Source organism: Nerophis lumbriciformis, linkage group LG07, assembly GCF_033978685.3.
Source record: "Nerophis lumbriciformis linkage group LG07, RoL_Nlum_v2.1, whole genome shotgun sequence".
Taxonomy (NCBI): Eukaryota; Metazoa; Chordata; class Actinopteri; order Syngnathiformes; family Syngnathidae; genus Nerophis; species Nerophis lumbriciformis.
In genome coordinates this window covers 44,259,593-44,285,000 of record NC_084554.2, presented here as the reverse complement: position 1 = coordinate 44,285,000, position 25,408 = coordinate 44,259,593, and the positions used below count along the sequence as shown (strand labels likewise).

Here is a 25,408-nt window from a genome sequence, read left to right as displayed (position 1 = left end):
AAAGGCGGGACGCCCCGCCCGGGGGCCCCGGAGACTCCCCGCAACCGGACGGGAAGACCGCCTCCCGCCTCACCAGCAACCGGGCCCCCACCAGACCACCCCCCACCCCTGGAGAGCACGGCCACAGGAATCACACACCCCACTCGCATGGACCCCAACGATGGAGATGGAACAACCAGCAACCGCCCAGTCGAGTTTCCCCCCTGAGGGAGGGGAAAAATAAAAAATAAAATAAAATATATTAAAAAATAAATAAATAAATAATAATAATAATAATAATAATAATAATAATAATAATAATAATTATTCGTATTATATATATATAAAAAATATATTTAAAAGAAGATCACAGACATGCTGACACACAAGGTCACTACCACAATGGATGCGGGGACGAGACCCAGCAGGACCCAACCAAGACGGGCACCCGGAAGGGATGGACGGTAAGACCCAGAAGCTCCAGACACGCAGCCCGGATGCAGTAGCCTGAGGCGCCGACCCCCGCCTTACAAGCAGGCCCAGAGCGTACCCCCAGAAATATACATACATATATATATATATATATATATATATATATATATATATATATATATATATATATATATATATATATATATATATATATATATATATATATATATATATATATATATATATATATATATGTATATACATACATACACATACATACATACATACACACATACACACATATATACATACATATACACACATATGCATATATACATATACACATAGATATACACATCTATAAACACACACATACCTATACCCAAACATACACACACATATATATACATACAAACACATACATACACACATACACACATTTACATACCTACATCCATCCATCCACATGCACACACACACACACACACACACACACACTCATATATATATATATATATATATATATATATATATATATATATATACGTATATACAACAACAAATCCACACACAGGCCGGTGCAACCTACTACCAGCCAATCTCCTCCATGTGTATATATATATATATATATATATATATATATATATATATATATATGTATATATATATATATATATATATATATATGTATATACACATACAAACACATATCTGTCTGTATGTATGTATGTATAATACATAATTGGGATGATTGACAATCGCGATTTGGATGTGAATCCATTTTTTGTGCACCCATATAAATTATATATTCTTTTTAAGGGACGTAGCCCTGTTGTGCGAAACAAAAATGTCCTCTGCAGAGGACGTGCTAAGAAGTTATACATTCAAGCAAAACAAAGCGTTTTATTATTATTATTTTCATGATAATTAGCATTATATGCGACTTTCCTTTTTGCTCCTTTTCCACTTTATTTTCTCGCTTCTCGTATCCAATTGTCCTTTCGTGGCGACGGTAGGGAGGCACACTTTACCCGTGTGGGCATAAGTAATGGCTCGCTGGCGTGCGAGAATGAGGCTTCTTCCTGTTGCCATGTCCACGAAGGCGGGCTTAGAATTCCACTTCCTGCAGGTGTCCCAGTACTTTGGGTTGCATTTGTTTTTTTCAAACAGGCGAACCTGCGTTTCACATCAAGCGGAGGTCAAAGTTCACACGCACAGGAGGGCGTGCGAGCAGCAGAAGATCTCCTTGAAGGTCATCCTCATCTCCTGGCTGCGGAAGGCGTAGATGATGGGGTCGATGACGGAGTTGCACATGATGAGGATGAGGTACATGTTGAAGTGCGACATGAAGCAGGTGCAGTAGGGGTTGCGGGGGCAGCTGATCATGAGGATGAGGTGCAGGAAGAAGGGCGCCCAGCACACCACGAAGACGCCCAGCAGGATGGTGAGCGTGATGGCGCCCTTCATGTTGGCCCGCTGCTGCACGGGCCCGTTGCCCGGCAGCGCGGCGATGCGCTTCATGTGCAGGCGCGCCAGCAGGAACATGTGCACGTAGAGCGAGGCCATGAGCACCAGCATGGTGAAGAACATGCTGATGAGGCAGATGAGCACGGCGGTGCTCTCCGAGTAGACGATGAAGAGCACGCCCGACATGATGCAGCAGACCCAGATGCTGCTGATGACCAGCGTGGCCCGCCTGAAGGTGACGATGTTGTGGTAGCGCAGCGCGTAGAAGATGGTGATGTAGCGGTCGATGGCGATGGCCAGCAGGCTGCAGATGGACGCCAGCAGCGAGCTGCAGATCATGGAGTCGAAGACGTTGTCCATGCTCTTGATGAGCGTGACGGGGATGCTCAGGCTGCCGTCGTTGATGAGCGCGATGACGACGGTCTCCGAGGCGTTGGAGGCGCTCACCAGCATGTCGGCCACCGCCAGGCTGCAGATGAAGAAGTACATGGGCGAGTGCAGGTTCTTGTTCTTCACGATGGCCACCACCACCAGGATGTTCTCCAGCAGGCTGACCACGCCCAGCGTCAGGAAGACCTCGGTGGAGATGAGCAGCTGCTCGTAGCATCCCGCCGAGGAGCCCCGCCTGCCCGCCGGGTCCTCCTTGGAGAGCAGGGTCCCCGACGTTTGAGTGCGGTTGTTGTAGCCCGGGATCTCCGTGGCGTTCATCACGCCTCCTCTTTCCATCTTCTCGCTCCTAAAAACTCTCCATCAAGAAGGGCCAGCCTCCGCCTCTTCAGCCTCAACTGACGATCTCCCTCAAGGCTGGAGGAGGAGGAGGAGGAGGAGGAGGAGGAGGCGAGTGCGAGAGGCAGAGGGTCTCGGCAAGTGAGTGCTGGGTGGGCAGACGCCCGACAAGAAGAAGTGTGATCTTCCCGCTCTCTTTCTCGCTGCTCTTATAGCCTCCCAGACACCCCCCCACACCCCCTACTCCCCACTAACTCCTCACCTATTGGCTGGCGGTGAGCTGGGGGGCGGGGCCAGACAACCCCTCGACTTCATTCACAAAGTCAAAGAAGTGCACATTTTTATTACATATTTCAAAGTAAAAGTATCACATTTCAAAGTTGAAGTAGCACGCATGTGTTGCACCTTTCAAAGTAAAAGTAGCAAACATTTGTTACATGTTTGTAAGGTAAAAGTACTGCACATTTATTACGTATATGTCAAAGTAAAAATAAAACAGATTTATTACATATTTCAAAGTAAAAGTAACACATTTCAAAGTTGAAGTAGCACGCATGTGTTGCACCTTTCAAAGTAAAAAGTAGCAAACATTTGTTACATGTTTATAAAGTAAAAGTACTGCACATTTATTACGTATGTCAAAGTAAAAATAAAACACATTTATTACATATTACAAAGAGTAAGTTGCACACTTTTATTACACCTTTCAAAGTAATGGTAGCAAAAATGTATTACATATTTATGAAACAAAAGTAGTGCACATTTATTACATATTTTTTAAAGTAAAAGTAGTGCACATTTATTACATATGTCAAAGTAAAAATAAAACAGATTTATTACATATTTCAAAGTAAAAGTAACGCATTTCAAAGTTGAAGTAACATGTATTTATTACATACGTCAAAATAAAAATAAAACAGATTTATTACATATTTCAAAGTAAAAGTTGCACACATTTATTACACCTTTCAAAGTAATGGTAGCAAACATGTATTACATATTTATAAAGTAAAAGTAGTGCACATTTATTACATATTTTTAAAGTTAAAGTTGCACACATTAATGACATTTTTCAAAGTAAAGGTAGCAAACATTTATTACATATTTATAAGATAAAAGTAGTGCACATTTATTACATATTTTAAAGTAAAAGTAGTGCACATTTATTACATATGTCAAAGTAAAAATAAAACACATTTATTACATATTTCAACGTAAGAATTAAACAGATTTATTACATATATCAAAGTAAAGGTTGCACACATTTATTACACCTTTCAAAGTAATGGTAGCAAACATGTATTACATATTTATGAAATAAAAGTAGTGCACATTTATTACATATTTTTAAAGTAAAAGTAGTGCACATTTATTACATATTTTTAAAGTAAAAGTAGTGCACATTTATTACATATTTTTAAAGTAAAAGTAGTGCACATTTATTACATATTTATAAAGTAAAAGTAGTGCACATTTATTACATATTTTTTAAGTTAAAGTTGCACACATTAATGACATTTTTCAAAGTAAAGGTAGCAAACATTTATTACATATTTATAAGATAAAAGTAGTGCACATTTATTACATATGTCAAAGTAAAAATAAAACACATTTATGATAATTTCAAAGTAAAAGTTGCACACATTTATTACACCTTTCAAAGTAATGGTAGAAAAAATGTATTACATATTTATGAAACAAAAGTAGTGCACATTTATTACATATTTTTAAAGTACGGTAAAAGTAGTGCACATGTAGTAAAAATAAAACAGATTTATTACATATTTCAAAGAGTAAGTTGCACACATTTATTACACCTTTCAAAGTAATGTTAGCAAACATGTATTACATATTTATGAAATAAAAGTAGTGCACATTTATTACATATTTTAAAGTAAAAGTAGTGCACATTTATTACATATTTTTAAAGTTAAAGTAGCACACATTTATTACATATGTTAAAGTAAAAATACAACTGATTTATTACATATTTCAAAGTAAAAGTTGCACACATTTATTACACCTTTCAAAGTAATGGTGGCAAACATGTATTACATATTTGTAAGATAAAAGTAGTGCACATTTATTACATATTTTAAAGTAAAAGTAGTGCACATTTATTACATATTTTAAAGTAAAAGTAGTGCACATTTATTACATATTTTAAAGTAAAAGTAGTGCACATTTATTACATATTTTAAAGTAAAAGTAGTGCACATTTATTACATATTTTAAAGTAAAAGTAGTGCACATTTATTACACATTTTGTTACCCTCCATCCATCCATTTTCTACCATTTGTCCCTTTCGGGGTAGCGGGCGGTGCTGGAGCCTATGTTACATATTTATAAAATAAAAGTAGTGCACATGTATTACATATGTCCAAGTAAAAATAAAACACATTTATTACATATTGCAAAGTAAAAGTTGCACACATTAATGACATTTTTCAAAGTAAAGGTAGCAAACATGTATTACATATTTATAAGATAAATGTAGTGCACATGTATTACATATTTTAAAGTAAAAGTAGTGCACAATTATTACACATTTTAAAAACAAAAGTAGCGCACATTTATTACATATGCCAAAGTAAAAATAAAACACATTTATTACATAGTTCGAAGTAAATGTAGCACACATTTATTACACCTTTCAAAGTAAAAGTAGCACACATTTATTACACCTTTCAAAGTAAAAGGAGCAAACATTTATTACATATTTATAAGATAAAAGTAGCGCACGTGTATTACATGTGTCAAAGTAAAAATAAAACACATTTATTACATATTTTGAATATAAAAAACACTTTTTTATTACACATTTCAAAATAAAAGTAGCAAACATTTAATACATATTTATGAAACAAAAGTAGTGCACATTTATTACATATTTTTAAAGTTAAAGCAGCACACATTTATTACATAAGTCAAAGTAAAAATAAAACAGATTTATTACATATTTCAAAGTAAAAGTAACACATTTCAAAGTTGAAGTAGCACGCATGTATTGCACCTTTCAAAGTAAAAAGTAGCAAACATTTGTTACATGTTTATAAAGTAAAAGTACTGCACATGTATTACGTATGTCAAAGTAAAAATAAAACACATTTATTACATATTACAAAGAGTAAGTTGCACTTTTTTATTACACCTTTCAAAATAATGGTAGCAAAAATGTATTACATATTTATGAAACAAAAGTAGTGCACATTTATTACATATTTTTAAAGTAAAAGTAGTGCACATTTATTACATATTTTAAAAGTAGCACACATTTATTACATATGTCAAAGTAAATATAAAACAGATTTATTACATATTTCAAAGTAAAAGTAACGCATTTCAAAGTTGAAGTAGCACGCATTTATTACATATGTCAAAATAAAAATAAAACAGATTTATTACATATTTCAAAGTAAAAGTTGCACACATTTATTACACCTTTCAAAGTAATGGTAGCAAACATGTATTACATATTTATGAAATAAAAGTAGTGCACATTTATTACATATTTATAAAGTAAAAGTAGTGCACATTTATTACATATTTTTAAAGTTAAAGTTGCACACATTAATGACATTTTTCAAAGTAAAGGTAGCAAATATTTATTACATATTTATAAGATAAAAGTAGTGCACATTTATTACATATTTTAAAGTAAATATAAAACACATTTATTACATATTTTAACGTAAATATAAAACACATGTATTACATATTTCAAAGTAAAAGTTGCACACATTTATTACACCTTTCAAAGTAATGGTAGAAAAAAATGTATTACATATTCATAAAACAAAAGTAGTGCACATTTATTACATATTTTTAAAGTAAAAGTAGTGCACATTTATTACATATTTTAAAAGTAGCACACATTTATTACATATGTCAAAGTAAAAATAAAACAGATTTATTACATATTTCAAAGTAAAAGTAACGCATTTCAAAGTTGAAGTAGCACGCATTTATTACATATGTCAAAATAAAAATAAAACAGATTTATTACATATTTCAAAGTAAAAGTTGCACACATTTATTACACCTTTCAAAGTAATGGTAGCAAACATGTATTACATATTTATGAAATAAAAGTAGTGCACATTTATTACATATTTATAAAGTAAAAGTAGTGCACATTTATTACATATTTTTAAAGTTAAAGTTGCACACATTAATGACATTTTTCAAAGTAAAGGTAGCAAATATTTATTACATATTTATAAGATAAAAGTAGTGCACATTTATTACATATTTTAAAGTAAATATAAAACACATTTATTACATATTTTAACGTAAATATAAAACACATGTATTACATATTTCAAAGTAAAAGTTGCACACATTTATTACACCTTTCAAAGTAATGGTAGAAAAAAATGTATTACATATTCATAAAACAAAAGTAGTGCACATTTATTACATATTTTTTAAGTAAAAGTAGTGCACATTTATTACATATTTTAAAAGTAGCACACATTTATTACATATGTCAAAGTAAATATAAAACAGATTTATTACATATTTCAAAGTAAAAGTAACGCATTTCAAAGTTGAAGTAGCACGCATTTATTACATATGTCAAAATAAAAATAAAACAGATTTATTACATATTTCAAAGTACAAGTTGCACACATTTATTACACCTTGCAAAGTAATGGTAGCAAACATGTATTACATATTTATGAAATAAAAGTAGTGCACATTTATTACATATTTATAAAGTAAAAGTAGTGCACATTTATTACATATTTTTAAAGTTAAAGTTGCACACATTAATGACATTTTTCAAAGTAAAGGTAGCAAATATTTATTACATATTTATAAGATAAAAGTAGTGCACATTTATTACATATTTTAAAGTAAATATAAAACACATTTATTACATATTTTAACGTAAATATAAAACACATGTATTACATATTTCAAAGTAAAAGTTGCACACATTTATTACACCTTTCAAAGTAATGGTAGAAAAAATGTATTACATATTCATAAAACAAAAGTAGTGCACATTTATTACATATTTTAAAAGTAAAAGTAGTGCACATGTAGTAAAAATAAAACTGATTTATTACATATTTCAAAGTAAAAGTTGCACACATTTATCACACCTTTCAAAGTAATGGAAACAAACATGTGTTACATATTTATAAAATAAAAGTAGTGCACATTTATTACATATTTTAAAATAAAAGAAGTGCACATTTATTATACATTTTAAAAACAAAAGTAGCGCACATTTATTACCTATGTCTTAGTAAAAATAAAACAGATTTATTACATATTTCGAAGTAAATGTAGCACACATTTATTACATATTTATAAGATAAAAGTAGTGCACATGTATTACATATTTTAAAGTAAAAATAGCGCACATGTATTACATATGTCAAAGTAAAAATAAAACACATTTATTACATATTTCGAAGGATAAAAAGCACTTATTTATTACACATTTCAAAATAAAAGTAGCAAACATGTATTAAATATTATTATATTTAATAAGTAATATTATAGTTATTATAATTATAATATTATATATTTTATTTATATATATATATATATATATATATATATATATATATACCGTATATATATATGTGTGTATTTATATATATATATATATATATATATATATATATATATAAAATAACCCAAAAATATATATATGTATGTATATATAAACCAAATTATATATATATAGAATAACCAAATGAAACAGCAATTGCATAATAATATCATGAGTTGAATCCTTATACATTTCTATTCATAAAGAATTCACGGGTACAAGCGGCCCTCTGAGAGCAGCCATAACTGCAATGTGGCCCTCAATGAAAGTGAGTATGACTCCTCTGTCTTACACGGCTTTTCTTTCACTGTATCACTGCTGATCTTATTGTTATTTGTATTTATTTCAACATGGTATTTATTGTTTGTTGTATTTCATCAGCACCTAATAGAATAGTTGACTGTATTTCTGTCATGCTCTCACATTTGATGACAACAAAGCGTTCAGTTCTTCTATTCTATCATAGTCACGACTGCGAGGAAGGACGTTAACAAAGAACGTCATCTGCCAGCAGGCTCCATTCAAGGCTATGCGGAGGATCAATGTTCGGTTTAAGGAAATATTTTTCCACCTTCAGGCAAAAGGGAACGCTTTAGAAGTTACTTTTTGCTTGAAGAGTCAAACACGATGAGCTCACCATGTTTTTTTGTTTTTTTTATCTGTGCACACACATGATTCTCTCTGGTTTTAATGAGGGGATGGACCAGGGGACTCATGCATCAAGCTTGCTTACGCACAAAAACCTGGCGTATGCCTTTTTTCATGGTAAAGTTGAGATGTATCAGGAATTAAATGAGCGTGGAAATTGTAAAGTGCGAATTACGGGTGCTCTGAGAGCAGGAGTGTGGTTTTTTTTTATATACATTTGAATGTTGTCTTGTTTTTAGCATAGACAATGCTTTTTTGTTGTGACCAGCATTAGGCTGACTTCATACTACAAACCCCGTTTCCATATGAGTTGGGAAATTGTGTTAGATGTAAATATAAACGGAATACAATGATTTGCAAATCCTTTTTCAACCCATATTTAATTGAATGCACTACAAAGACAAGATATTTGATGTTCAAACTCATAAACTTTATTTTTAACTTAGAATTTCATGGCTGCAACACGTGCCAAAGTAGTTAGGAAAGGGCATGTTCACCACTGTGTTACATGGCCTTTCCTTTTAACAACATTCAGTAAACGTTTGGGAACTGAGGAGACACATTTTTTAAGCTTCTCAGGTGGAATTCTTTCCCCATTCTTGCTTGATGTACAGCTTAAGTTGTTCAACAGTCCGGGGGTCTTCGTTGTGGTATTTTAGGCTTCATAATGCGCCACACATTTTCAATGGGAGACAGGTCTGGACTACAGGCAGGCCAGTCTAGTACCCGCACTCTTTTACTATGAAGCCACGTTGAATGAACACGTGGCTTGGCATTGTCTTGCTGAAATAAGCAGGGGCGTCCATGGTAACGTTGCTTGGATGGCAACATATGTTGCTCCAAAACCTGTATGTACCTTTCAGCATTAATGGCGCCTTCACAGATGTGTAAGTTACCCATGTCTTGGGCACTAATACACCCCCATACCATCACAGATGCTGGCTTTTCAACTTTGCGCCTATAACAATCCGGATGGTTCTTTTCCTCTTTGGTCCGGAGGACACGACGTGCAGTTTCCAAAAACAATTTGAAATGTGGACTGGTCAGACCACAGAACACTTTTCCACTTTGTATCAGTCCATCTTAGATGAGCTCAGGCCCAGCGAAGCCGACGGCGTTTCTGGGTGTTGTTGATAAACGGTTTTCGCCTTGCATGGGAGAGTTTTAACTTGCACTTACAGATGTAGCGACCAGCTGCCGTTACTGACAGTGGGTTTCTGAAGTGTTCCTGAGCCCATGTGGTGATATCATTTACACACTGATGTCGCTTGTTGATGCAGTACAGCCTGAGGGATCGAAGGTCACAGGCTTAGCTGCTTACGTGCAGTGATTTTTCCAGATGCTCTGAACCCTTTGATGATATTACAGACCGTAGATGGTGAAATCCCTAAATTCCTTGGAATAGCTGGTTGAGAAAGGTTTTTCTTAAACTGTTCAACAATTTGCTCACGCATTTGTTGACAAAGTGGTGACCCTCGCCCCATCCTTGTTTGTGAATGACTGAGCATTTCATGGAATCTACTTTTATACCCAATCATGGCACCCACCTGTTCCCAATTAGCCTGTTCACCTGTGGGATGTTCCAAATAAGTGTTTGATGAGCATTCCTCAACTTTAGCAGTATTTATTGCCAGCTTTCCCAACTTCTTTGTCACGTGTTGCTGGTGTCAAATTCTAAAGTTAATGATTATTTGCAAAATAAAAAATGTTTATCAGTTTGAACATCAAATATGTTGTCTTTGTAGCATATTCAACTGAATATGGGTTGAAATTGATATGCAAATCATTGTATTCCGTTTATATTTACATCTAACACAATTTCCCAACTCATATGGAAACGGGGTTTGTATTATAACCTATCTATGCATGAATATATTACATTATTTTATGTGTACGTTACGTTTAAAATGAATAAAGTGATGTATTGCATTATTTAATGATGCAGTATGTGCATTCAATCTATAATCAATATAGTGCTATATTACATTATTTATTGATGTGTACATTACATTTTAAATCAATATAGTGGTATATTACATAATTGAATGATTTGTGCATTACATTTAAAATCAATACAGTGGTATATTGCATGTGTACATTATATGTAAAACAATGTGATGTATTACATTATTCAATAATGTGTACTTTAAATTTGAAATATACTGGATATAGTGGTATATTACATTATTCAATGATATGTACATTATATGTAAAATAAATATAGTGGTATATTACATTATTCAATGATGTGTGCATTAAATTTAAAATCAATATAATGTAATTAATCTGATTAGTCTAGTATTTAATCCCACCAAAAAATGCTGAAAAAGCCCTCATTTTGAGGTATTGCCGTTCATTTCCTGAGCTATAACAAAAGTGTTATGTATATTTATATGTATGTATGTGTATATATGTATTTGTGTGTGTATATATATATATATATATATATATATATATATATATATATAAGTGACGTGTGGTGAGGTTCATGGCTGGTGAGGCACTGACTTCATCACAGTCAGATTTACAAACATATGAACCCTAAAGAGTATCTTATTCACCATTTGATTGGCAGCAGTTAACGGGTTATGTTTAAAAGCTCATAGCAGCATTCTTCCCTGCTTGGCACTCAGCATCAAGGGTTGGAATTGGGGGTTAAATCACCAAAAATGATTCTCGGGCGTGGCGCCGCTGCTGCCCACTGCTCCCCTCACCTCCCAGGGGGTGAGCAAGGGGATGGGTCAAATGCAGAGGACAAATTTCACCACATCACTTAACTTTAACTTTACACATACAAACTGTAGCACACAAAAAAGCACATTTAATTAAAAAAAAACGTTATTATGGTCTTACCTTTACTTATAAATGAAGTCCATGCGCCGCTGCTTTTGAACAAAAGCATCAATAACTTGTTTATAGAAGTCTTCCTTATCTTTCTCCAGTTTTAAAAGTCTCTCTGTCTCGATGGAGATCTTCCTTTAATTATTACCTCCTGCTTCGATTGAAAGTCCAGTTTAGAAAACTGTTTTATTTTAGATATGTAATCCTCCATGTTAAAAGTTCAGGCAAGAGGAAAAAATAAACGATCGCTGCTATCTGTTGCTGCTTGTTGTCACTTATTCTGCAGCCGAGTAGTCGCATGAATGATCTCTGGGATCACTACTGCCCTCTACCACCAGGAGGCGGGATTACTGCCAGCCTCACCCAGTGCGTCTTCTCAGCCGTTTTATGATTGCTCAGCACAAGAAATACTTTACACACATACAGTTGTTGACAAAATACACTGTACATTATATACCTCAGCTAACTAAACTATGGAAATGTATAATATAGTTCATATAGCAATACGGTCTCACTGCACAGCAGGCCAGCAGTTAGCCGAGTCATTGCACAATCCATGGCGAGGCTCAACTGGCTGCTGACTCACCGCAAGTCTCTTCTCAGTATTTGAACGGCAAATGTGAACATTCTGCGATTTTGAATAAAAATAATCTAAAACTGGTGAAGTTAAATGGAAAATAACTTTATAGTATAATCACTGGATACATATAACAATTTAATGAATTGTTTTTCTTTTTACATTTTTTTTCTTTCCATGATGGCACGTGAGGCCCCGCCTCACCTGCCTCCCCTGACTGCACGTCACTGATATATATATATATATATATATCAGTGATATCAGTATATATATATATATATATATATATCAGTGACGTGCAGTCAGGGGAGGCAGGTGTATATGTCAAAGTAAAAATAAAACACATTTAATACATATTGCAAAGTAAAAGTTACACACATTAATTACATTTTTCAAAGTAAAGGTAGCAAACATGTATTACATATTTATAAGATAAAAGTAGTGCACATTTATTACACATTTTAAAAACAAAAGTAGCGCACATTTATTACATATGCCAAAGTAAAAATAAAACACATTTATTACATATTTCGAAGGATAAAAAACACTTATTTATTACACATTTCAAAATAAAAGTAGCAAACATTTAATACATATTTTCAAAGTAAAAGTAGCACACATTTATTACATCTTTTAAAGTAAATGTTGTGCACATTTATTACATTATTCAACATAAAAATAAAACACATTTATTACACCTTCAAAGTAATGGTAGCAAACATGTATTACATATTTATGAAATAAAAGTAGTGCACATTTATTATGTATTTTTAAAGTAAAAGTAGTGAAGTGAAGTGAAGTGAATTACATTTATATAGCGCTTTTTCTCAAGTGACTCAAAGCGCTTTACATAGTGAAACCCAATATCTAGTGCACGTTTATTACATATTTTTAAAGTTAAAGAAACACACATTTATTACATATGTCAAAGTAAAAATAAAACTGATTTATTTCATATTTAAAAGTAAAAGTTGCACACATTTATTACACCTTTCAAAGTAATGGTAGCAAAAATGTATTACATATTTATGAAATAAAAGTAGTGCACATTTATTACATATTTATAAAGTAAAAGTAGTGCACATTTATTACATATTTTTAAAGTTAAAGTAGCACACATTTATTACATATGTCAAAGTAAAAATAAAACTGATTTATTACATATTTATAAAATAAATATATATATATATATATATATATCAGGGTTCGTACGAGTGCTTAAAAACATTGAAAATGCTTTGATTTTAATGTTGTGTTTTCAAGGTTTGAATAATGCTTGAATTTTGGGTGAAGTGCTTGTAAATGCTTGTAAATGTTCATCATGTTTCTCGGCAGTCTGACTCAATGGTCCAGTTATGCAATGGAAACAATTAAAATACGTTTCTCGTCAGCTGATGCGCGAGCTCTTATTCCGGGGGCTAAATATTCACGGTGTTTTGTGTAACTGGCTGGTGAGGAAGGGTTGATATATATTCTTTGCTTGGTCTGATAAATGCTGGAGCGGTTTGCTTCATCAGGAGGGTGAAGTCACCCAATTTAAATAGGATAAACGAAGCATTTTTTCTACCGGTAGATAGCGTTTAAGATTGAGTGTTTCACTGCTAAATTAATAATCATTTTATTCTGGATATTTGTTTTAAATGTGTATCTAAAACAGGGGAAATAGGTGGTTAATCGTTTAGGTATTTATGTATTTGCGTATTGGGTTTTCTGCTGCATCAATCTGTTGTGGAGGTTGCCCTCCTGTCGGTTCTTCTGACCACAAAGATCCTCTCGTAAGCCCGGTAGTCTGGTGCAACAATGTTTTATTGTGCGCACACGCGCCAGGTCAGCACTCTTTTTCATCAACTTTTCAGCCTTTCGGCTGCTCTTCCGCTTACGGCGTGGTCTCGTGCGCGTGTGTGGCTCTTCCAGCTCAAATTCCAACTCCAACTGACTTGTCTCGTCTCGGCTGCTGCTAATAAGCATGGCAGGTGATTGGATGATCAGCCCCAGCTGGGTAATCCAATCACCTGCCAGGTGTGCTTCGAGGCCGGTCCTTCCCCACCCCACTCCGCGGTAGGCCCGCAGACCACCCCCCCCCCTCCACATCTGTATTTCTGGGGTTAAATGTATTAGATATATATATTGGTGCATTTACATTGAGACAATTTGTTTAAAATCTGCTTTAACTTAAAGAGAAAAAAGTATGTCAATTTTCTTGCACTTGTTTAATGGTTAAGGGTTTGATAGCCTAATTAATCATTGTAAATTACTATGGGATTGATAATTGGTCGATTTTCGTACAACATGTAAATCTTGTGGTGTTTTGTCTTTGAAAGTTTTCTGCTAAAAAGACTACTAAAAAGACTGCTAAAAAAAAGACTAAAAAGAAAAAAGAAGCTGTTTCTTCCTTTGGATAAACTGTTGCAAACTAAAGGAAAAATAAAAAGAAAGAATTGATTGAAACTTTTATTAATAGATTGCACAGTACAGTACATATTCCGTACATTTAACCACTAAATGGTAACACCCGAATAAGTTTTGAACTTGTTTAAGTCGGGGTCCATGTTAATCAATTCCATCCATCCATCCATCTTCTTTCGCTTATCCGAGGTCGGGTCACGGGGGCAGCAGCCTAAGCAGGGAAGCCCATACTTTCCTCTCCCCAGCCACTTCGTCCAGCTCTTCCCGGGGGATCCCGAGGCGTTCCCAGGCCAGCCGGGAGACTTAGTCTTCCCAACGTGTCCTGGGTCTTCCCCGTGGCCTCCTACCGGTTGGACGTGCCCAAAACAGCTCCCGAGGCAGGCGTTTGGGTGGCATCCTGACCAGATGCCCGAACCACCTCATCTGGATCCTCTCGATGTGGAGGAGCAGTGGCTTTAATTTGAGCTCCCCCGGATGGCAGAGCTTCTCACCCTATCTCTAAGGGAGAGCCCCGCGACCCGGCGGAGGAAACTCATTTCGGCCGCCTGTACCCGTGATCTTGTCCTTTCGGTCATAACCCAAAGCTCATCACCATAGGTGAGGATGGGAACGTAGATCGGCCGGTAAATTGAGAGCTTTGCCTTCCGGCTCAGCTCCTTCTTCACCACAACGGATCGATACAGCGTCCGCATTACTGAAGACGCCGCACCGATCCGCCTGTCGATCTCACGATCCACTTTTCCCTCACTCGTGAACAAGACTCCTGGGTACTTGAACTCCTCCACTTGGGGCAGGGTCTTCTCCCCAACCCGGAGATGACACTCCACCCTTTTCCGGGCGAGAACCATGGACTCGGACTTGGAGGTGCTGATCCTCATCCCAGTCGCTTCACACTCGGCTGCGAACCGATCCAGTGAGAGCTGAAGATCCTGGCCAGATGAAGCCATCAGGACCACATCATCTGCAAAAAGCAGAGACCTAATCCTGCAGCCACCAAACCAGATCCCCTCAACGCCTTGACTGCGCCTAGAAATTCTGTCCATAAAAGTTATGAACAGAATCGGTGACAAAGGGCAGCCTTGGCGGAGTCCAACCCTCACTGGAAACGTGTCCGACTTACTGCCGGCAATGCGGACCAAGCTCTGACACTGATCATACAGGGAGCGGACCGCCAAAATCAGACAGTCCGATACCCCATACTCTCTGAGCACTCCCCACAGGACTTCCCGAGGGACACGGTCGAATGCCTTCTCCAAGTCCACAAAGCACATGTAGACTGGTTGGGCAAACTCCCATGCACCCTCTGGTTGGGCAAACTCCCATGCACCCTCAAGGACCCTGCCGAGAGTATAGAGCTGGTCCACAGTTCAACGACCAGGACGAAAACCACACTGTTCCTCCTGAATCCGAGGTTCGACTATCCGGCGTAGCCTCCTCTCCAGTACACCTGAATAGACCTTACCGGGAAGGCTGAGGAGTGTGATCCCACGATAGTTAGAACACACCCTCCGGTTCCCCTTCTAAAAGAGAGGAACCATCAGCCCGGTCTGCCAATCCAGAGGTACCGCCCCCGATGTCCAGGCGATGCTGCAGAGTCTTGTCAACCAAGACAGCCCCACAGCATCCAGAGCCTTAAGGAACTCCGGGCGGATCTCATCCACCCCCGGGGCCTTGCCACCGAGGAGCTTTTTAATTACCTCAGCAACCTCAACCCCAGAAATAGGAGAGCCCATCACAGATTCCCCAGGCACTGCTTCCTCACAGGAAGACGTGTCGGTGGGATTGAGGAGATCTTCGAAGTATTCTCTCCACCGATCCACAACATCCGCAGTGGAGGTCAGCAGAACACCATCCTCACCATACACGGTGTTGATAGTGCACTGCTTCCCCTTCCTGAGGCAGCGGATGGTGGTCCAGAATCGCTTCGAAGCCGTCCGGAAGTCGTTTTCCATGGCTTCCCCGAACTCCTCCAATGTCCGAGTTTTTGCTTCCGCAACCGCTGAAGCCGCACACCGCTTGGCCTGTCGGTACCTGTCCGCTGCCTCAGGAGTCCTATGAGCCAAAATAATCCGATAGGACTCCTTCTTCAGCTTGACGGCATCCCTCACCGCCGGTGTCCACCAACGGGTTCTAGGATTACCGCCACGACAGGCACCAACTACCTTGCGGCCACAGCTCCAATCAGCCGCCTCGACAATAGAGGCGCGGAACATGGTCCACTCGGACTTAATGTCCAGCACCTCCCTCGTGACATGTTCAAAGTTCTTCCGCCGGTGGGAATTGAAACTCTCTCTGACAGGAGACTCTGCCAGACGTTATATATATATGTATATATATGTGCATATATAAATATATATAAATATATATATACATATATATATATATATATATATATATATATATATATATATATATATATATATATATATATATATATATATATATATATATATATATAAATATATATATATATATATATATATATATATATATATATATATATATATATATATATATATATAAATATATATATATATATATATATATATATATATATATATATAAATATATATATATATATATATATATATATATATATATATATATATATATATATATATGCACATATATAGTAATGAATTTAAATGAAAAGTTAGATTACAAAGAGATTAATTAATTACAGATCATGATTAATCGCAATTTTTTTTTTTAGTTGCTTGACAGCACAACTTTTAACTTAACTGAAATTCCTGCATCAAGACCTTCTCATACACTATTGTGGCACCTCTGAGACTTGCGTATTTAAAATTTAAAATGTTGTAATTAGGGATGTCCAATAATGGCTTTTTGCCGATATCCGATATTCCGATATTGTCCAACTCTTTAATTACCGATACCGATATCAACCGATATATGCAGTCATGGAATTAATTTGGACAACCACGTATGGTGAAGATAAGGTCCTTTTTAATAACATTAATAAAATAAGATAAATAAATTAAAATCATTTTCTTGAATAAAAAAAGAAAGTAAAACAATATAAAAACAGTTACATAGAAACTAGTAATTAATGAAAATGAGTAAAATTAACTGTGAAAGGTTAGTACTATTAGTGGACCAGCAGCACGCACAATCATGTGTGCTTACGGACTGTATCCCTTGCAGACTGTATTGATATATATTGATATATAATGTAGGAACCAGAATATTAATAACAGAAAGTGTAAAAGAGTGTCAAAGGGGGAGGAAGTAAATGTATCTTGTGTTTTTTATGTTGATTTAATAATAAAAAATAAAAATACCATAATAAAATAAACGATACCGATAATTTCAGATATTACATATTAACGATATTATCGGCCGGCCTCTCTAGTTGTAATACTAATATAACTTTGAAAGGATGCTTCTTTGCAATATAGTAGCAGACAAAGCCTTAAAGGGGAACATTATCACAATTTCAGAATGGTTAAAACCATTAAAAATCAGTTCCCAGTGGCTTATTATATTTTTTGAAGTTTTTTTCAAAATTTTACCCATCACGCAATACCCTAAAAAAAGCTTCAAAGTGCCTGATTTTAACCATCGATATAAACACCCGTCCATTTTCCTGTGACGTCACACAGTGATGCCAACACAAACAAACATGGCGCATAGAACAGCAAGCTATAGCGACATTAGCTCGGATTCAGACTCGGATTTCAGCGTCTTAAGCGATTCAACAGATTACGAATGTACTGAAACGGATGGTTGTAGTGTGGAGACAGGTAGCGAAAACGAAATTGAAGAAGAAACTGAAGCTATTGAGCCATATCGGTTTGAACCGTATGCAAGCGAAACCGACGAAAACGACACGACAGCCAGCGACACGGGAGAAAGCGAGGACGAATTCGGCGATCGCCTTCTAACCAACGATTGGTATGTGTTTGTTTGGCATTAAAGGAAACTAACAACTATGAACTATGGTTTACAGCATATGAAATACATTTGGCAACAACATGCACTTTGAGAGTGCAGACAGCCCAATTTTCATCAATTAATATATTCTGTAGACATACCCTCATGTCAGCAGGCCAGGGAAGCTAGGGTCGATATTCTTCTCTTGATCATCTTCGGGACGGTGTGAGCCAAGACATCCAGGGGGGTTTAGCTCGCTCGTCTGCGGGAACAAACTGCCGCCATTGCTTGTCGTGCTACCGAGGTCCTTTGTCCCTGAATTGCTCACACACTCCGGCAGATTCAATGGGGGTCTGGCGGCAGATTTCTTTGACTTTATCGTTGGAAATGCATCTGCTTTGAGTGTCGCAGGATATCCACACATTCTTGCCATCTCTGTCGTAGCATAGCTTTCGTCGGTAAAGTGTGCGGAACAAACGTCCAATTTCTTGCCACTTTCGCATCTTTGGGCCACTGGTGCAACTTGAATCCGTCCCTGGTCGTGTTGTTACAGCCTCCGACAACACACCGACGAAGCATGATGTCTCCAAGGTACGGAAAACAGTTGAAAAAACGGAAAATAACAGAGCTGATTTGACTCGGTGTTTGAGAAAATGGCGGATTGCTTCCCGATGTGACGCCACGTTGTGACGTCATCGCTCCGAGAGCGAATAATAGAAAGGCGTTTAATTCGCCAAAATTCACCCGTTTAGAGTTCGGAAATCGGTTAAAAAAATATATGGTCTTTTTTCTGCAACATCAAGGTATATATTGACGCTTACATAGGTCTGGTGATAATGTTCCCCTTTAAACATAAAAATCAATGATGCAGTATGCGACCAGGAAATGACATTATTTCATTTCTTGGAGTTAATGACTTAATCCTGAGAGATGGAATCATACTTGTGACATTCTCACTGAAAGATGTCATTGTGCGGAGTAAACATGGAATCATTGCATGTGTCCCAGCAGAGTCTTAACGGATGAAGTCTGCGCTCGCTCATCCAGCTGCACGTGTGTCGCCTTTTAAAACACCTTCATCAGAAACGCTGCAGGCGACTGTAGTCACACTAGAAATGTCGTCCGCTGATCCAAATTAGGTGTGACAACCTCACAGAAACAACGTTTGCATCATTGGATCCTAAAATCGATGCTTTGTTTTGTCTTAGTATCCTACAACATTTCTGGTGCTCTACTCATTGGCGCAGCGCTGTTTTATTTTGGCGGCCTCCAGGGTGTTTTGTGCTTGAGCCTTGCTTGCGTTCAATTAGACTCCTGTTGACTCCGCTGCTGCCGCTAATAATTCTTTATTTGGCTCTCCGGTCAGGTACTCGCTGAATTAGTGCGGTGGCAGTGCAGCATCTCGCCCAATGAAACCGGTTTCTTGTTTGAATGACTACAGAAGATTTCTTCATCAGGCACGGTCGAAACAGATCTAATAGTCCTTGGGTATTGTTTACGTTTTAGTACCAATTCATTACTTTTAAAAAGGTAATTTTACAATTGAAAACATGCACATTTTAATGGAATTATTAAAAAGATGCTTGCCCCCCGGCCCCCTTTTTATATCTGCATAGGGATTATGAATAATTATTCATCTAAACGGGAAGATATAAACATTCCATCAGTCGGCATCCTAGTGAGAGCAGATATTGTACAGTAAGTGATTGTTTTATTATGTTCGTAGTTTGTATTTATTGTTTAACGCTTAGCAATAGTTTGTTTAACGCATCCAGCGGCGCATCACAACAAAATTAGGCATAATAATGTGTAAATCACACGACTGTATATATCGGTATCGGTTGATATCGGAATCGGTAATTAAGAGTAAGTAAACAACACCAACATTTTATATGTTCCATTGAAAATATAGAACATTACTTACACTGCTGTATCGATCCGTTGTGGTGAAGAAGGAGCTGAGCCGGAAGGCAAAGCTCTCGATTTACCGGTCGATCTACGTTCCCATCCTCACCTATGGTCATGAGCTTTGGGTCATGACCGAAAGGACAAGATCGCGGGTACAAGCGGCCGAAATGAGTTTCCTCCGCCGAGTGGCGGGGCTCTCCCTTAGAGATAGGGTGAGAAGCTCTGTCATTCGGGGGGAGCTCAAAGTAAAGCCGCTGCTCCTCCACATCGAGAGGAGCCAGATGAGGTGGTTCGGGCATCTGGTCAGGATGCCACCCGAACGCCTCCCTAGGAAGGTGTTTCGGGCACGTCCGACCGGTAGGAGGCCACGGGGAAGACCCAGGACACGCTGGGAAGACTATCTCTCCCGGCTGGCCTGGGAACGCCTCGGGATCCCCCGGGAGGGGCTGGACGAAGTGGCTGGGGAGAGGGAAGTCTGGGCTTCCCTGCTTAAGCTGCTGCCCCCGCGACCCGACCTCGGATAAGCGGAAGAAGATGGATGGATGGATGGACTTACACGGCGTCCAAAAATCTATCGAAATGTTTTAGTATGACTTTGGTAAGCTATGAAGCCGCACCGCTTGATGGATTGTACTGGGCTTCAACATACGAGGACTATTATGGCGTGTGTATAAGGTGAGACATATTATTTTAGGGGCGGCGTGGCGCAGTGGAAGAGTGGCCGTGCGCGACCCGAGGGTCCCTGGTTCAATCCCCACCTAGTACCAACCTCGTCATGTCCGTTGTGTCCTGAGCAAGACACTTCACCCTTGCTCCTGATGGGTGCTGGTTAGCGCCTTGCATGGCAGCTCCCTCCATCGGTGTGTGAATGTGTGTGTGAATGGGTAAATGTGGAAGTAGTGTCAAAGCGCTTTGAGTACCTTGAAGGTAGAAAAGCGCTATACAAGTACAACCCATTTATCATTTATCATTATTTTGTTTTGCGATATTATGCAAAAGCAAGGAAATGGAGAATGCCGGCTTAATTCAGACTCCCGAACGAAATACGAGTGAGATGAAATAGAATGAAGCTGGCATATTACCAGACAAAGAAGAAAGTGTATACAAAAATTCTTCACGCTGCATTTGTGCACTCCAAACTGATTCGTGTCTTGATCCATGTCCCGGATCATGTTTTATGTTCCGTTAGTTTTGGACTTCATAGTTCCTGTTTTTTGTGCACCCTTGTTTGTTTTAGTTTTAGTTACTTATTATTTCCACCTGCCTCTGATTAGTGTTCGCCCGCTCATCTGCTGCCCGAGCACTAATCAGAGGCATTATTTAAACCTGCCTTGTCCTCCAGTCAGTGCTGGAGTATTCTTTGTTGTATGCTGTGGACTCCCTGTTTCATGCCATGCTCTGTTCATGCTTGTTGTCTGGAGATACCATAGTTCATGCTGATGAATGCATGCTTCGTTCATGCTGCTCGTGCCTTGCCAAGTAAGTTTTGTTTATTTATGCCACAGTTAGCCACTTTTTGTTTCATGTCCATAGTTCAGGCTAAGTGTTAGCTATTGTTTCCTGCGTTAAAGGGGAACATTATCACCAGACCTATGTAAGCGTCAATATATACCTTGATGTTGCAGAAAAAAGACCATATATTTTTTTAACCAATTTCCGAACTCTAAATGGGTGAATTTTGGCGAATTAAACGCCTTTCTATTATTGGCTCTCGGAGTGATGACGTCACAACGTGACGTCACATCGGTAAGCAATCCGCCATTTTCTCAAACATGGCGGATGGATGGATATATACAATATCTGGGTAATTTTTCTAATCATGTCTATACTGTAAACCTTGAGTTAGTATGAAGGGTTTGAGTGAGCAAAGTATGATTGTCAAATGTGATTTTGACTGTGGAATTCAATATAATATATTTGCAAGAATAGCTCTAATTGTCATTGTGCGTAGCAACAATGAGATTGGTGGGGCGCTCACCACCCGCAGTGCAGAAAAAGGCAAAAAGTGCAAAAAAACAAGCAATCAGCAGCAAATAGGCAGCAGCAAGACAATCAAGAATGCTAAAAAGACAAATCTATACATGATAAAACATAATTATATATGTATACAAAAAAATAAATAAATAAATAAATTTAAAAAAAATATATATATATATACATACAGTATACATATGGTAACACTTTAGTATGGGGAACATATTCACCATTAATTAGTTGCTTATTAACATACAAATTAGTAACATATTGGCTCTTAATTAGTCATTAAGTACTTGTTAATGCCTTATTCTGCATGGCCTTATTATACAACCATTACTAACCCTCTAACCCTAACCCTACCCTAACCAAATAACTGTAAATTACGTTTTTGTTACTTAGAATATGTTCCCCATACTAAATTGTTGCCATATATATGTGTATGTATATATATATATATATATATAAATATATATATGTAAATATATATATATGTATGTATATGTATATATATATATATATATATATATGTATACATCTATCTATCTATATCTATATATATATATATATATATATATATATATATATATATATATATATATATATATATATATATATATATATATATATATATATATATACCTCACCGGCGGTGAGGGATGCCGTCAAGCTGAAGAAGGAGTCCTATCGGGTTCTTTTGGCTCATGGGACTCCTGAGGCAGCGGACAGGTACCGACAGGCCAAGCGGTGTGCGGCTTCAGCGGTCGCGGAGGCAAAAACTCGGACATGGGAGGAGTTCGGGGAAGCCATGGAAAACGACTTCCGGACGGCTTCGAAGCGATTCTGGACCACCATCCACCGACTCAGGAAGGGGAAGCAGTGCACTACCAGCACCGTGTATGGTGCGGATGGTGTTCTGCTGACCTCGACTGCGGAAGTTGTGGATCGGTGGAGGGAATACTTCGAAGACCTCCTCAATCCCACCAACACGTCTTCCTATGAGGAAGCAGTGCCTGAGGAATCTGTGGTGGGCTCTCCTATTTCTGGGGCTGAGGTTGCTGAGGTAGTTAAAAAGCTCCTCGGTGGCAAGGCCCCGGGGGTGGATGAGATCCGCCCGGAGTTCCTTAAGGCTCTGGATGCTGTAGGGCTGTCTTGGTTGACAAGACTCTGCAGCATCGCGTGGACATCGGGGGCGGTACCTCTGGATTGGCAGACCGGGGTGGTGGTTCCTCTCTTTAAAAAGGGGAACCGGAGGGTGTGTTCTAACTATCGTGGGATCACACTCCTCAGCCTTCCCGGTAAGGTCTATTCAGGTGTACTGGAGAGGAGGCTACGCCGGATAGTCGAACCTCGGATTCAGGAGGAACAGTGTGGTTTTCGTCCTGGTCGTGGAACTGTGGACCAGCTCTATACTCTCGGCAGGGTCCTTGAGGGTGCATGGGAGTTTGCCCAACCAGTCTACATGTGCTTTGTGGACTTGGAGAAGGCATTCGACCGTGTCCCTCGGGAAGTCCTGTGGGGAGTGCTCAGAGAGTATGGGGTTTCGGACTGTCTGATTGTGGCGGTCCGCTCCCTGTATGATCAGTGTCAGAGCTTGGTTCGCATTGCCGGCAGTAAGTCAGACACGTTTCCGGTGAGGGTTGGACTCCGCCAAGGCTGCCCTTTGTCACCGATTCTGTTCATAACTTTTATGGACAGAATTTCTAGGCGCAGTCAAGGCGTTGAGGGGATCCGGTTTGGTGGCTGCAGGATTAGGTCTCTGCTTTTTGCAGATGATTTGGTCCTGATGGCTTCATCTGGCCAGGATCTTCAGCTCTCACTGGATCGGTTCGCAGCTGAGTGTGAAGCGACTGGGATGAGAATCAGCACCTCCAAGTCCGAGTCCATGGTTCTCGCCCGGAAAAGGGTGGAGTGCCATCTCCGGGTTGGGGAGGAGATCTTGCCCCAAGTGGAGGAGTTCAAGTACCTCGGAGTCTTGTTCACGAGTGAGGGAAGAGTGGATCGTGAGATCGACAGGCGGATCGGTGCGGCGTCTTCAGTAATGCGGACGCTGTATCGATCCGTTGTGGTGAAGAAGGAGCTGAGCCGGAAGGCAAAGCTCTCAATTTACCGGTCGATCTACGTTCCCATCCTCACCTATGGTCATGAGCTTTGGGTTATGACCGAAAGGACAAGATCACGGGTACAAGCGGCCGAAATGAGTTTCCTCCGCCGGGTGGCGGGGCTCTCCCTTAGAGATAGGGTGAGAAGCTCTGTCATCCGGGGGGAGCTCAAAGTAAAGCCGCTGCTCCTCCGCATCGAGAGGAGCCAGATGAGGTGGTTCGGGCATCTGGTCAGGATGCCACCCGAGCGCCTCCCTAAGGAGGTGTTTAGGGCATGTCCGACCGGTAGGAGGCCACGAGGAAGACCCAGGACACGTTGGGAAGACTATGTCTCCCGGCTGGCCTGGGAACGCCTCGGGATCCCCCGGGAGGAGCTGGACGAAGTGGCTGGGGAGAGGGAAGTCTGGGCTTCCCTGCTTAGGCTGCTGCCCCCGCGACCCGACCTCGGATAAGCGGAAGAAGATGGATGGATGGATGGATGGATATATATATATATATATATATATATATATATATATATATATATCTCCATCCAATAGAATACACAATAAAACAGTGGTCCCCAACCACCGGGCCACGGTGGTTGGGGACCACTGTTTTATTGTGTATTCTATTGGATGGAGATAAAAAAATATTATTTTTTTGTTGTTGTTGTTGTATTAAATCAACATAAAAACACAATATATACACTATATATCAATGTATATCAATACAGTCTGCAGGGATACAGTCCGTAAGCACACATGATTGTATTTCTTTGTCTCCCCGGGACAAATTTTCAAGCGTTGACCGGTCCGCAGCTACAAAAAGGTTGGGGACCACTGCAATAAAACACACGTTCTTAGTAATGTATTGAACTTGTCCAGTAAGGGGCTGCGGTGTCA

General features: G+C 38.4%; 1 protein-coding gene across 1 annotated transcript; it reads right to left on the bottom strand.

Moving 5' to 3' along the window:
- Nucleotides 1–1,163: 1,163 nt before the first annotated feature.
- On the bottom strand, nt 1,164–2,670 carry mc4r (melanocortin 4 receptor). The gene has a single exon (XM_061964720.1). It carries the CDS (start codon nt 2,602–2,604, stop codon nt 1,618–1,620), a length of 987 nt encoding a protein of 328 aa, XP_061820704.1. The 5' UTR covers nt 2,605–2,670; the 3' UTR covers nt 1,164–1,617.
- Nucleotides 2,671–25,408: the final 22,738 nt, after the last annotated feature.